This window comes from Phyllobates terribilis, unplaced genomic scaffold, assembly GCF_046119375.1.
Source record: "Phyllobates terribilis strain yellow unplaced genomic scaffold, ASM4611937v1 Scaffold_3__8_contigs__length_932513732, whole genome shotgun sequence".
NCBI classification, from domain to species: Eukaryota; Metazoa; Chordata; class Amphibia; order Anura; family Dendrobatidae; genus Phyllobates; species Phyllobates terribilis.
The window spans coordinates 55,821,732-55,834,479 of NW_027362763.1; the positions used below are offsets into that span (position 1 = coordinate 55,821,732).

A 12,748-nucleotide genomic window follows, 5' to 3' on the forward strand; every position below is an offset into this window, starting at 1 on the left:
GTTCAAAGCTCCATGAGGTTACAAAACCAAAAAAAGTGCTTTAGTAAGTCAGTAAAAAGTAGGTAGGAGTATTTAAAACAAGAAAATGATAAGGGTGCCCATACTTATGCACCTGTCAAATTTTTTTGAATGCAGATTGCACATTTTCTGTTAGTTCAATAAACCTCATTTCAAGGCAGAAACATTACTGTGTCCAACAGTTATTACATATATCAAACTGAAATAGCTGTTGCAAAAACACCAATTTTTATAAAACATTAAGCTTAAGATTAATAGGGGTGCCCAAACTTTTTCATATAACTGTATACAGCAGATATACGGTATATTAGTCCCCGGTGTGTACAGCAGATATACGGTATATTAGTCTCCAGTATATACAGCAGATATGCGGTATATTAGTCCCCGGTATATACAGCAGATATATGGTATATTAGTTCTCGGTATATACAGCAGTTATACGGTGTATTAGTCCCCGGTATATACAGCAGATATGCGGTATATTAGTCCCCGGTATATACAGCAGATATGCGGTATATTAGTCCCCGGTATATACAGCAGATATGCGGTATATTAGTCCCCAGTATATACAGCAGATATGCGGTATATTAGTCCCCGGTATATACAGCAGATATACGGTATATTAGTCCCCAGTGTGTACAGCAGATATACGGTATATTAGTCCCCAGTATATACAGCAGATATACGGTATATTAGTCCCCGGTATATACAGCAGATATGCGGTATATTAGTCCCCGGTATATACAGCAGATATGCGGTATATTAGTCCTCGGTATGTACAGCAGATATACGGTATATTAGTCCCCGGTGTGTACAGCAGATATACGGTATATTAGTCCTCGGTGTGTACAGCAGATATACGCTATATTAGTCCTCGGTGTATACAGCAGATATACGGTATATTAGTCCCCGGTATATACAGCAGATATGCGGTATATTAGTCCTCGGTATGTACAGCAGATATACGGTATATTAGTCCCCGGTGTGTACAGCAGATATACGGTATATTAGTCCCCAGTGTGTACAGCAGATATACGGTATATTAGTCCCGGGTGTATACAGCAGATATACGGTATATTAGTCCCCGGTATATACAGCAGATATGCGGTATATTAGTCCCCGGTATATACAGCAGATATACGGTATATTAGTCCTCGGTGTGTACAGCAGATATACGCTATATTAGTCCTCGGTGTATACAGCAGATATACGGTATATTAGTCCTCGGTGTATAAAGCAGATATACGGTATATTAGTCCTCGGTGTGTACAGCAGATATACGGTATATTAGTCCCCGGTGTGTACAGCAGATATACGGTATATTAGTCCTGGGTGTATACAGCAGATATACGGTATATTAGTCCTCGGTGTATAAAGCAGATATACGGTATATTAGTCCTCGGTGTGTACAGCAGATATACGGTATATTAGTCCCCGGTGTGTACAGCAGATATACGGTATATTAGTCCTGGGTGTATACAGCAGATATACGGTATATTAGTCCTCGGTGTATACAGCAGATATACGGTATATTAGTCCCCGGTGTGTACAGCAGATATACGGTATATTAGTCCCCGGTGTGTACAGCAGATATACGGTATATTAGTCCTGGGTGTATACAGCAGATATACGGTATATTAGTCCTCGGTGTGTACAGCAGATATACGGTATATTAGTCGTCGGTGGGTACAGCAGATATACGGTATATTAGTCGTCGGTGGGTACAGCAGATATACGGTATATTAGTCCTCGGTGTGTACAGCAGATATACGGTATATTAGTCCTCGGTGTGTACAGCAGATATACGGTATATTAGTCCTCGGTGTATACAGCAGATATACGGTATATTAGTCCTCGGTGTGTACAGCAGATATACGGTATATTAGTCCTCGGTGTATACAGCAGATATACGGCATATTAGTCCCCGGTATATACAGCAGATATACGGTATATTAGTCCTCGGTATATACAGCAGATATACGGTATATTAGTCCTCGGTATATACAGCAGATATACGGTATATTAGTCCTCGGTGTGTACAGCAGATATACGGTATATTAGTCCTCGGTGTGTACAGCAGATATACGGTATATTAGTCCCCGGTATGTACAGCAGATATACGGTATATTAGTCCCCGGTATATACAGCAGATATACGGTATATTAGTCCTCGGTGTGTACAGCAGATATACGGTATATTAGTCCTCGGTGTGTACAGCAGATATACGGTATATTAGTCCCCGATGTGTACAGCAGATATACGGTATATTAGTCCTCGGTGTGTACAGCAGATATACGGTATATACGTACGCCGGGCTGGGCTGGTACATGAGCTGTCAGTCAGCCATCACACATGCAGCAGCCTCCTCAGTGAGAGCTGTAATTACCGGGGATAATGTCATCATTGCTTGTGTGTTTAGAGCACTTGTCAGGAGGACCCGGGGCCAAACACACCGGAGCTGCATAATTACCCCCCCAATAATTACCCCCCCCAATAATTACCCCGCTGTGTCTCCGGGAGAACATCTTGATGGAATGATATTAGTAAGGGGGTGGGGGTGTAACTCCGCTCACCCATCACATCCCAAAGCCCCCGAACTACAAGAAAGCCAGAGGGGTCAACACTGACCGCAAATTACACTCACTACCCTGCGTCTGACACCAGGAGAGCGCCCCCTGTCTGCTAACACCGGTATTACATCACAGCCTGACACCAGGAGAGAGCCCCCCACAGTTCTATTTAATACCATTTTACCGTTATGAATACTGTGCTCTATTTACTCTGGTCACATCCAGAGCTGCATTCTGAATTCTGTTTGTTGCTGCTTAGGCTGCACATATATATAAGTCATAGAGAGTCCTACTGACTGCTCTCTGCTGCGAGTATTTTCCTATACGCCGTCGTCTAACTCTGAACACGCAGGATGTAGTGAGCTCTGAGCAGACACTGGATCATCACAGAGCTGCAGGGACATTGGAAAGATATGAAGGAATATGATAATATAATAGAAGTTTAAAAAAAAAAAAAAACTTTTTTTCCCCCAATTGCTTTCTATTGAACTCACCTTTGGCAAACTTCATGTAGTGCACTCTCTTCTTGGAGGACTTAGACTTTTCTTCCAAACTAAAAGACTTCTTATTCTCACTATCAGAAGAGGCTAAAGAAAGAAAGAAAAAAACAAAATCAAAATCTCTGCATCCAGGTAGATCGCATGTAACCCCTCAATGCCCAGATACTTTAAAGCACGTGTCGGTATAATGTTCTTCTCAACTTTATTTTTGCAACTTTTTCTGTGACCGACTTATATGTACAGCTGAAACCAGAAGTTTCCATCCACTGTACACTGCTCAAAATAATACAGGGAACACTGAAATCCCCCCTCCTAGATCTGAATGAATGAAATATTCTCATTGAATACTTTGTTCTGTACAAAGTTGAATGTGCTGACAACAAAATCACACAAAAATCATCAATGGAAATCACATTCATTAACCAATGGAGGCCTGGATTTGGAGTCACCCCCAAAATTAAAGTGGAAAAACACACTACAGGCTGATCCAACTTTGATGTAATGTCCTTAAAACAAGTCAAAATGAGGCTCAGTATTGTGTGTGACCTCCACGTGTCTGTATGACCTCCCTACAACGCCTGGGCATGCTCCTGATGAGGCTGAGTATTGTGTGTGGCCTCCATGTGCCTGTATGACCTCCCTACAATGCCTGGGCATGCTCCTGATGAGGCTGAGTATTGTGTGTGGCCTCCACGTGCCTGTATGACCTCCCTACAACGCCTGGGCATGCTCCTGATGAGGCTGAGTATTGTGTGTGGCCTCCACGTGCCTGTATGACCTCCCTACAACGCCTGGGCATGCTCCTGATGAGGCTGAGTATTGTGTGTGGCCTCCATGTGCCTGTATGACCTCCCTACAATGCCTGGGCATGCTCCTGATGAGGCTGAGTATTGTGTGTGGCCTCCACGTGCCTGTATGACCTCCCTATAACGCCTGGGCATGCTCCTGATGAGGCTGAGTATTGTGTGTGGCCTCCACGTGCCTGTATGACCTCCCTACAACGCCTGGGCATGCTCCTGATGAGGCTCGGTATTGTGTGTGGCCTCCACGTGCCTGTATGACCTCCCTACAACGCCTGGGCATGCTCCTGATGAGGCTGAGTATTGTGTGTGGCCTCCATGTGCCTGTATGACCTCCCTACAACGCCTGGGCATGCTCCTGATGAGGCTGAGTATTGTGTGTGGCCTCCATGTGCCTGTATGACCTCCCTACAACGCCTGGGCATGCTCCTGATGAGGCTGAGTATTGTGTGTGGCCTCCACGTGCCTGTATGACCTCCCTACAATGCCTGGGCATGCTCCTGATGAGGCTGAGTATTGTGTGTGGCCTCCATGTGCCTGTATGACCTCCCTACAACGCCTGGGCATGCTCCTGATGAGGCTGAGTATTGTGTGTGGCCTCCACGTGCCTGTATGACCTCCGTACAACGCCTGGGCATGCTCCTGATGAGGCTGAGTATTGTGTGTGGCCTCCACGTGCCTGTATGACCTCCCTACAACGCCTGGGCATGCTCCTGATGAGGCTGAGTATTGTGTGTGGCCTCCACGTGCCTGTATGACCTCCCTACAACGCATGGGCATGCTCCTGATGAGGCTGAGTATTGTGTGTGGCCTCCACGTGCCTGTATGACCTCTCCACAACGCCTGGGCATGCTCCTGATGAGACTGAGTATTGTGTGTGGCCTCCACATGCCTGTATGACCTCCCTACAACGCATGGGCATGCTCCTGATGAGGTTGAGTATTGTGTGTGGCCTCCACATGCCTGTATGACCTCCCTACAACGCCTGGGCATGCTCCTGATGAGGTTGAGTATTGTGTGTGGCCTCCACATGCCTGTATGACCTCCCTACAACGCCTGGGCATGCTCCTGATGAGGTTGCGGTTGGTCTCCTGTGAGATCTCCTCCCAGACCTGGACTAAAGCATCCGCCAACTCCTGGACAGTCTGTGGTGCAACGTGACGTTGGTGGATGGAGTGAGACAGGATGTCCCAGATGTGCTCAATCGGATTCAGGTCTGGGGAACGGGCGGCCAGTCCATAGCTTCAATGCCTTCATCTTGCAGGAACTGCTGACCCACTCCAGCCACATGAGGTCTGGCATTGTCCTGCATTAGGAGGAACCCAGGGCCAACCGCACCAGCATGTGGTCTCACAAGGGGTCTGAGGATCTCATCTCGGTACCTAATGGCAGTCAGGCTACCTCTGGCGAGCACATGGAGGGCTGTGCGGCCCTCCAAAGAAATGCCACCCCACAACATTACTGACCCACTGCCAAACCGGTCATGCTGAAGGATGTTGCAGGCAGCAGATCGCTCTCCACGGCGTCTCCAGACTCTGTCACGTCTGTCACATCTGCTCAGTGTGAACCTGCTTTCATCTGTGAAGAGCACAGGGCGCCAGTGGCGACTTTGCCAATCCTCGTGTTCTGTGGAAAATGCCAAGCGTCCTGCACGGTGTTGGGCTGTGAGCACAACCCCCATCTGTGGACGTCGGGCCCTCATACCACCCTCATGGAGCCGTTTGTGCAGACACATGCACATTTGTGGCGGAGGTAGCGGTCCTGCTGCTGGGTTGTTGCCCTCCTACGGCCTCCTCCACATCTCCTGGTGTACTGGCCTGTCTCCTGGTAGCGCCTCCAGCCTCTGGACACTACGCTGACAGACACAGCAAACCTTCTTGCCACAGCTCACATTCATGTGCCATCCTAGATGAGCTGCACTACCTGAGCAACTTCTGTGGGTTGTAGAGTCCGTCTCATGCTACCACGAGTGTGAAAGCACAACCAACATTCAAAAGTGACCAAAACATCATCCAGAAAGCATTGGTACTGAGATGTGGTCTGTAGTCCCCACCTGCAGAACCACTCCTTTACTGAGGGTGTCTTGATAATTGCCAATAATTTCCATCTATTGTCTATTCCATTTGCACAACAGTATGTGAAATTGATTGTCAATCAGTGTTGCTTCCTAAGTGGACAGTTTGATTTCACAGAAGTTTGATTTACTTGGAGTTATATTCTTTTGTTTCAGTGTTCCCTTTATTTTTTTGAGCAGTGTATAACTAGACACATCTGCAGGTTTTTCTCAGTATCTGACATGAAATCAGAATAAACCTTTCCCATTTTAGGTCAGTTAGGATTACCATCATTTTTAATATTTGCAAAATGACAGAATAATGAGAGAGAGAGAATGTTTTAAGGCATTTTTATTACTCATGCAGATGTGTCTTTTTATATAGTGTATAGAAACTTCTGGTTCAACTGTACATATAAGGCAGTCACATTCTAATGCAGGGTGTAACAACGCTGCCACCATGTGGCCAATATAAGATAAGACATATAACATATTATAGATTTAAATCACTGGGGGAGTATCATAAGTAACATAATGTACTGTATGTACACAGTGACTGCACCAGCAGAATAGTGGGTGCAGCTCTGATCAGCTGTTAGTCGGTGTGGTGATTGCGGGTGTGGTGGCTGCAGATCCTGCTGTGAGCTCCTGATCTCTGAGAAACCAACACCTCTCCACCTGGGGACCTGCTTTCTCTCTTTCCCAGGGAGGGAGCGGGTTTCTGGGATGAGTGATGGAGCCAAGTCCCAGGCTTCTGCTTCCCGAACCAGGCCGGCGGGGGGCAGAAGAAACCAGCAACCGGCCTGCACATCAGAGGACTCGGGGGTGAGATGCTGCACCAGGAGTCGCAGCAATGTGGCTCCCACTCCCCCCGGGATTGTGGAGACCCCCAGAAGCCGCAAGGCTTCCAGCATGGAGGAAAAGCCTGACATCGGCGTGCAAGATGGCGCTCCTTCCGGAGGAAAGCTGAGTGCTCACGGAGGTGAGGCCGACCTCCCTGAGGGGGAATGGGCGCTGCAGGGACCCCGGGAGTCTGTGTCCACCTATGCCTCCCGGGTCATGATCCGCCTCCGTGAGTATGAAGATGCCAGTAAGCTCATCAGGAGGCTCCGGGAGGAGCTGCGCTGCACAAGCGCCAAAGCTGCGGGGGCCTCCAAACCAAGGAAGGCAAAACTCCAAGCCGAGGTAAAAAGACTGAGCAGTGAAATTCAACGCCTGGAACTTAGGAAAGCCACCATCAGGGAGCAGAGTGGTCCTTTCAAAGAAAAAGTTATAAATGAAGACCGCTACAGAGAAATGGCTGATACCAGAGAGCAAAGGCAGATAGGGCTGCAGCCTGAGAGCCAGGTGGATGATGAGAGTGATGATGACCAGCAGAAAGCCCCACCTGGCAGCCTGCAAAGTCACCCGCAGGCCACGTGCAGCGAGCTCCCTGCAGGACAGGCGACAGTGACATCCGGTCGCAGTTCTGCCGGCTCTGGGGAGGACAGTGACAGCAGCGGCCAGGGAGGGGCGCTAATGGCAGAGATTAAACTCCTGGAGTCCCCAGTATGCCTCCAAAACTTCCATCTTGGTGACGATCTACCAGAAGAGGCACCTGGGGGCCACAAAAAGGCAAAGAAGCCCAAGCCAAAGCTGCAGGAGGCGGTAAGATACGTATATGCCCCCCTCCCTGTACCCCCTGAGTCGGCGGCAGGCTCAGCTCGCTGTACAAGCCCCGTTGCCCAGCCCAGCCCGGGTTCTGCTGTGGATCCGGTGCAAAGGCGCGGGGAGATTACAGAGCGCGGTAGTGAGGCGCAGAGCTCCGTCTCTGCTAGTAGTAGTGGGGACGTAGCAGGAGGTGCATCAGCTGAGAGGCTGGACAGTGAGGGCGGCCCGGCGGCGGGCGTTCCGTCAGGCCACGATGCTGTGGTGCGCTCTTCAGTGGGAGGGGGGGGAGCAGCCCGGTGTCGGGGGCAGCTCCGGTAGCCTCGGCGCCTCTGAATGCTGTTGCCGCTGATCACTTAGTTGAGAAGCGGCGGCAGTGTGAGGGGGCAGTTGGGGCTGAGCGTTCCGGTCCTCCCACGAAAGTGCTATTTTGTGTTGGCGTCGCTGGTCCGGAAGATCCTGATGCTAAAGATCAGCGGCACATTATACCAAATGCCAAACAGCGGAAATTACCGACGGATGATGTGGAGGGCACACATAAGACCGGGGGTGAGGTCGCCTCCAGTTCTATGGAGGTGACTGAGCCCCTTGTGCCTGATGCGGAGGTCAAAAGGGCATCCTCCTCGTCTCCGGGCTTTGGGGACGGCATGTTGCAACGGCGCCTTCTGGAGGCTCTAAAGAAGGGGGAGAGATCACTAATGGTAGAGGGTCGAGAGGTTGATCTATCCTTCTGGATAGAGAGGCATGGCCTCGGGGCCTTCCGAGAGCAAAAACGGGGAGATACAGAGTGGTCCCTCCCAACAGCCGGGCCAGGCAGTGTGCGTAGGAATGTGGTCCGTCTTCGGTGGAGTGGCAGTGATGCATGTCCTCCAAGGTCTAAAGTTGTGGAGCTCCTGCTGAGGATGGGCTTCAAGGCGATTGACATCAACGCCTTGATACATCCCTATTCCACGCCTGAGTTTGATGTCAGCTTTGTTCGGCCAGAGGGGCTTGAGCTCTTCTGGGCGAATTATGAGTTGGCAAAAAATGAGCCCGGCTGGCGAGACTTTGCCATTCAGGCAGTGTCTCGCCAAAACCAGATCAAGAAAGTGACCGTGATGACTCGTAACGAGTCGCTTTCTTGCTATGACATCATGACGTGGCTTGGTCGGTATGGAGAGGTGGTGGAGATGCCAAAGAAAAACCGCGACGAGTTTGGTATCTGGTCAGGGGCCTGGACGTTTATGGTAAAACTTAAAGCGTTCAGGTGGTACGGTTGCCCACATTCCATCGTCTGCCTTCCTGGGTAGGGATCGTATCCTGGTCTTCTACCAAGGGCAACCGAAGCTCTGTCACAGGTGCAGAGACCCCACACACTTCAGTGCAAACTGCACCGTGCAGAAATGCGCGTTGTGTGGGGGTGTCGGCCATCTTGCTGCATCTTGTGTGGAGATTAGGTGCCACCTGTGTGGTGAGTTAGGCCACCCATTCAGCCGTTGTCCTCGCTCCTTTGCTAATGCAGTCGAGACCCCGGTGGGAGTAAGCCGTGAGGCCGATTCTGCTGGAGAGGGGACTAGCAGGGGTGGGGGAGCTGAGGGGCCAGGGAAGAATAGCAATAGAAAGACGCCTGCCCAGCTGAGGCGTCTAGACAAGCGCAGACAGGAGAGGGAGCGGGGCGAGCCCCAGACTACCGGGGCAGCCCCTGTCCTGGATGCCAGTGTTGCTGCTGAGGCCCCGAGGGATGATGAGTTGGATGAGGAGGTCAGGAGGATCCACAGGGAGGAAACCGCCTCTGCCTCAGAATCCTCCCATTATGAAAGTATGGATGAGGATAATAAGCGGTGGCTAGAGAACAAGCGTAAGCTCGGCACCAAAAAGAAGAAAAAGAAGGGAGATAAAACATCTTCTCCCGCTCTGACCAAGGTACCTAAGGAAGGTAAAACCGACTCCCCTCTAGTTGGTCTTTCTAACCGGTTCCAAGCCCTTGATAACATCTCTTCCTCTGAGGAGGAGGCTGAGGTTCCTGCTTCGGCGGAGCTTACAGGGGGCGCCGAGTCTCCTTCTCCTGGGGATGCAAGGTCCTTTGGGGGAGGGACTGGCCCAGAGTCCGGAGACGAGGACGAAAAAAGAAGGAAAAATGCTGGAATGGACACCTCTGTGTCATTAAAGAGGGGGAAGGATTCCTCCTCTGAGGCAGAGGATAAGGGGAGTGGGAAGAAGAAAGCCATCTAACTCAATCACCAATGATGGCGGTACCCACTCCGTTGACGCTGGCGTCCATTAAGGTCGCCAGCATTAAGTCAAACATGGCTAGATTTGCGGCCTTTGATTTTCTCAGCTGGGTTGAAGCTGACATTTTCTTTTTGCAAGAGACCAGGCTGCCAAATATGGCAGAGGTGTTTATAGCTAAGAGGGAGTGGAGACTCGGGCCCTCCTATTGGTCTCTTGCGGCCGAGCCGTATAGCGGAGTGGCGGTCCTTTTTACCGCACCGGTAGAATGCCGACGGGTTATTGAGTTAGAAATGGGGAGGTGCCTGATATTAGATGTCCTCATGAAGGGACAGGAGCTTCGGCTCATTAACATCTATGGTCCCCAATCTAAATGGGACCGGAAGTGTCTCTTTATGAGGATCAAGCCCTACCTTTTTACGAGTCGGCAGGTCGTCTTTGTAGGGGACTTCAACACTGTCACGAGGCCCCGGGATAGAGGAGGTTCCAGAGACAAGCTGACTTATGATAGCGTCGCCCTTAATAGTATAGCTAGTGAGGCTCGCCTGGTGGATGTCCACATCCGGCACACCGCAGGCCACGAGGGGTTCACCTATCATAGAGGTAACTGTAGGTCCAGGATAGACAGGTTTTATTTAAAGGAGGAAGCCGTCTCTTCAGCAGTATCTGTTGTTGAGGTGGAGTTCTCCGATCACTGTTTGATTTTGTTTTCCCTGAATGTTACAGAGACCCCCCGGATGGGAAGAGGCTTTTGGAGGCTCAATTAGTCTCTCTTGGAAGAAGCGGAGATAAGACAGTCTTTTGAGGATTTTCTTCAGAGCCAGGTACCCTTACTGGATCTTTGTAGTAGTAAGTCAGAGTGGTGGGAGATGTTTAAGAAAAGGGTGGCGAGATTCTTCCGCCAGCTCTCGAGCCTCAGGAGCCTGGACAGGTACCGCCTGTATCAGGGCCTGAGGAGGAAACTCGAGCATCTTGTCTCAACTGGAGGTAGCCGCGAGGAGATCTCCAGAGTGAAATCTTTGCTAATGAGGTGTCAGTATGATAGACACGCATCTTTGGTTTTTGAGAGGGATTACGGGAAGTACCGCTCGCCCGACCCTTATAGAAACTGCAAGATGTTAGTGAATAGTAAAGTTGTTACAGGACTGGTTGACACTGCGGGTCCCTGAAAAAAATCCAGATCAGGGATCCTGGAGGTAGTCAGATCCTTCTACTCGCACCTCTTGGGGAAGAGGGATCTGGATTGGGATGAGATGTCGGCTTTTCTGGCTGAAGCCGTCCCCGAACCAGGGGTAGACCCCTCTCTTGGCGTTTTGACAGAGATGATCAGGGAAGAGGAAGTTAAGTTGGCGATTGAAGGGCTTGCCCTGAAGAAATCTCCCGGTCCGGATGGCTTAACATCTGAATTCTATAAGACCTTTAAGGACGCCTTGGTTCCCCTCTTGACTGAGGTATTCAATGAGTGTCTTTCCTCGAGCACTCTGCCAAAGTCAATGAGGAGGTCTGCCCTGATCATCTTGTCAAAGGGTAAGGACCCATCTTGCATTGAGAATTGGCATCCCATAGCGCTTCTCAATGCAGACAGGAAGGTTTTGGCAAAGGTGCTGTTTAATCGGCTGGTGAAATTTGCACCCCAGCTCCTTTCGGGGGCCCAGCATTGCTCTGTTCCGGGCCGCAGTACAATTAGTGCTGTACTCTGTGTCCGAGAGGCGGTGGAGCAGGGTAGGGCTGGCCACTGGAAGGGGTACATGCTGTCATTGGACCAGGCAAAAGCGTTTGATCGGGTTAATCATGAGTACCTCTGGTCTGTCCTTCTGAGGTATGGCCTGCCGGGGGGGTTTGTTGATTGGCTTAAGACCTTGTACGCTGGGGCAGAGAGTTTCCCGCTTGTAAACGGTTGGATTGGCAGCTCTTTTGAGGTTGGGTGTGGTGTTCGCCAGGGTTGTCCCTTGAGCCCGCTACTGTACGTGTTTGCGATTGACCCACTTCTTAGGAGGGTGGAGCGTGGACCGTTGGCTGGGATCGGGATGGACCGGGCAGCACCGGAAGCCACTCTGAGAGTGGTGGCGTATGCCGATGACGTCACCGTTTTTGTTTCCTCTAATGGGGAGGCAGAATGGCTGATGTCAGAGGTAAATCGCTACTCGGAGGCATCCGGGTCTAAGATCAACCGGGATAAGTGTGAGAGTCTCTGGCTGGGAGGAGGAGATCCTGGTTTTGATCTCCCGGACACCCTTCCAGAACCCAAAGTCTCTGCAAAAGTTCTTGGCATCGAATTTGGCCAGGGGGATTACCCCAAACAAAATTGGGACAGCAGGCTAGAGATCGCCACTCAGAAGGTGAACCAATGGAAGGGTTGGTCTTTGACCCTAAGGGAAAGGGTAAACCTGATCAAAACTTACCTGCTCCCTTTGCTGATCTATCTGGGCAGTGTGTGCATCTTGCCAGAGCCTCTCTGGACTCGGGTCTACAGTTTGTTCTTTCAACTGTTATGGGGGAATAGACTGAACCTGGTCAAGAGGGAGGTTACTTACCGTACGAGACTAGGAGGGTTGGGTATGGTCAACCCTGTGGTATTCCTTGTGAATACCTTCATTAAGATCAATATTGCAAACCTCTGGAAAGAGAGGGCTCCTCCGTGGGTATTCTCCTGTAGGGGATGGTTTCAGCCTTTCTTCCAGGAATGGGAGACAGGAGGGCAAGTGAAGGATCTCTGCACACCGCATGGACATCTCCCGGCTTACGCTACCGTGGTTCTGAAGGTAATTCGCCGGTGGGGTCTGGGAATGTGGGAGGTCAGGACTCTGCCAAGGAAGCTCCTTGACAAAAGGGTTCTGTTGACCCATTTTCAGAGGCCTCTGGCGCTCAGGGATTGTCCAAGTCGGGATCTTGGGGTGGGTCTGCATCTTTTGAATTCTATCAGGATCCCCTCGAAGGTTTGGGACTTGGCGC

At 50.3% G+C, this 12,748-nt stretch overlaps 1 protein-coding gene across 1 annotated transcript in view; it reads right to left on the minus strand.

Moving 5' to 3' along the window:
• The window catches only part of PINX1 (PIN2 (TERF1) interacting telomerase inhibitor 1), a 138,802-nt gene that overhangs the window by 110,302 nt on the left and 15,752 nt on the right, over positions 1-12,748 (minus strand). The window contains exon 5 of the mRNA XM_073673887.1: positions 3,083-3,175. Coding sequence (XP_073529988.1) covers positions 3,083-3,175 — 93 coding nt within the window. The remainder of the gene's footprint in view (positions 1-3,082; positions 3,176-12,748) is intronic.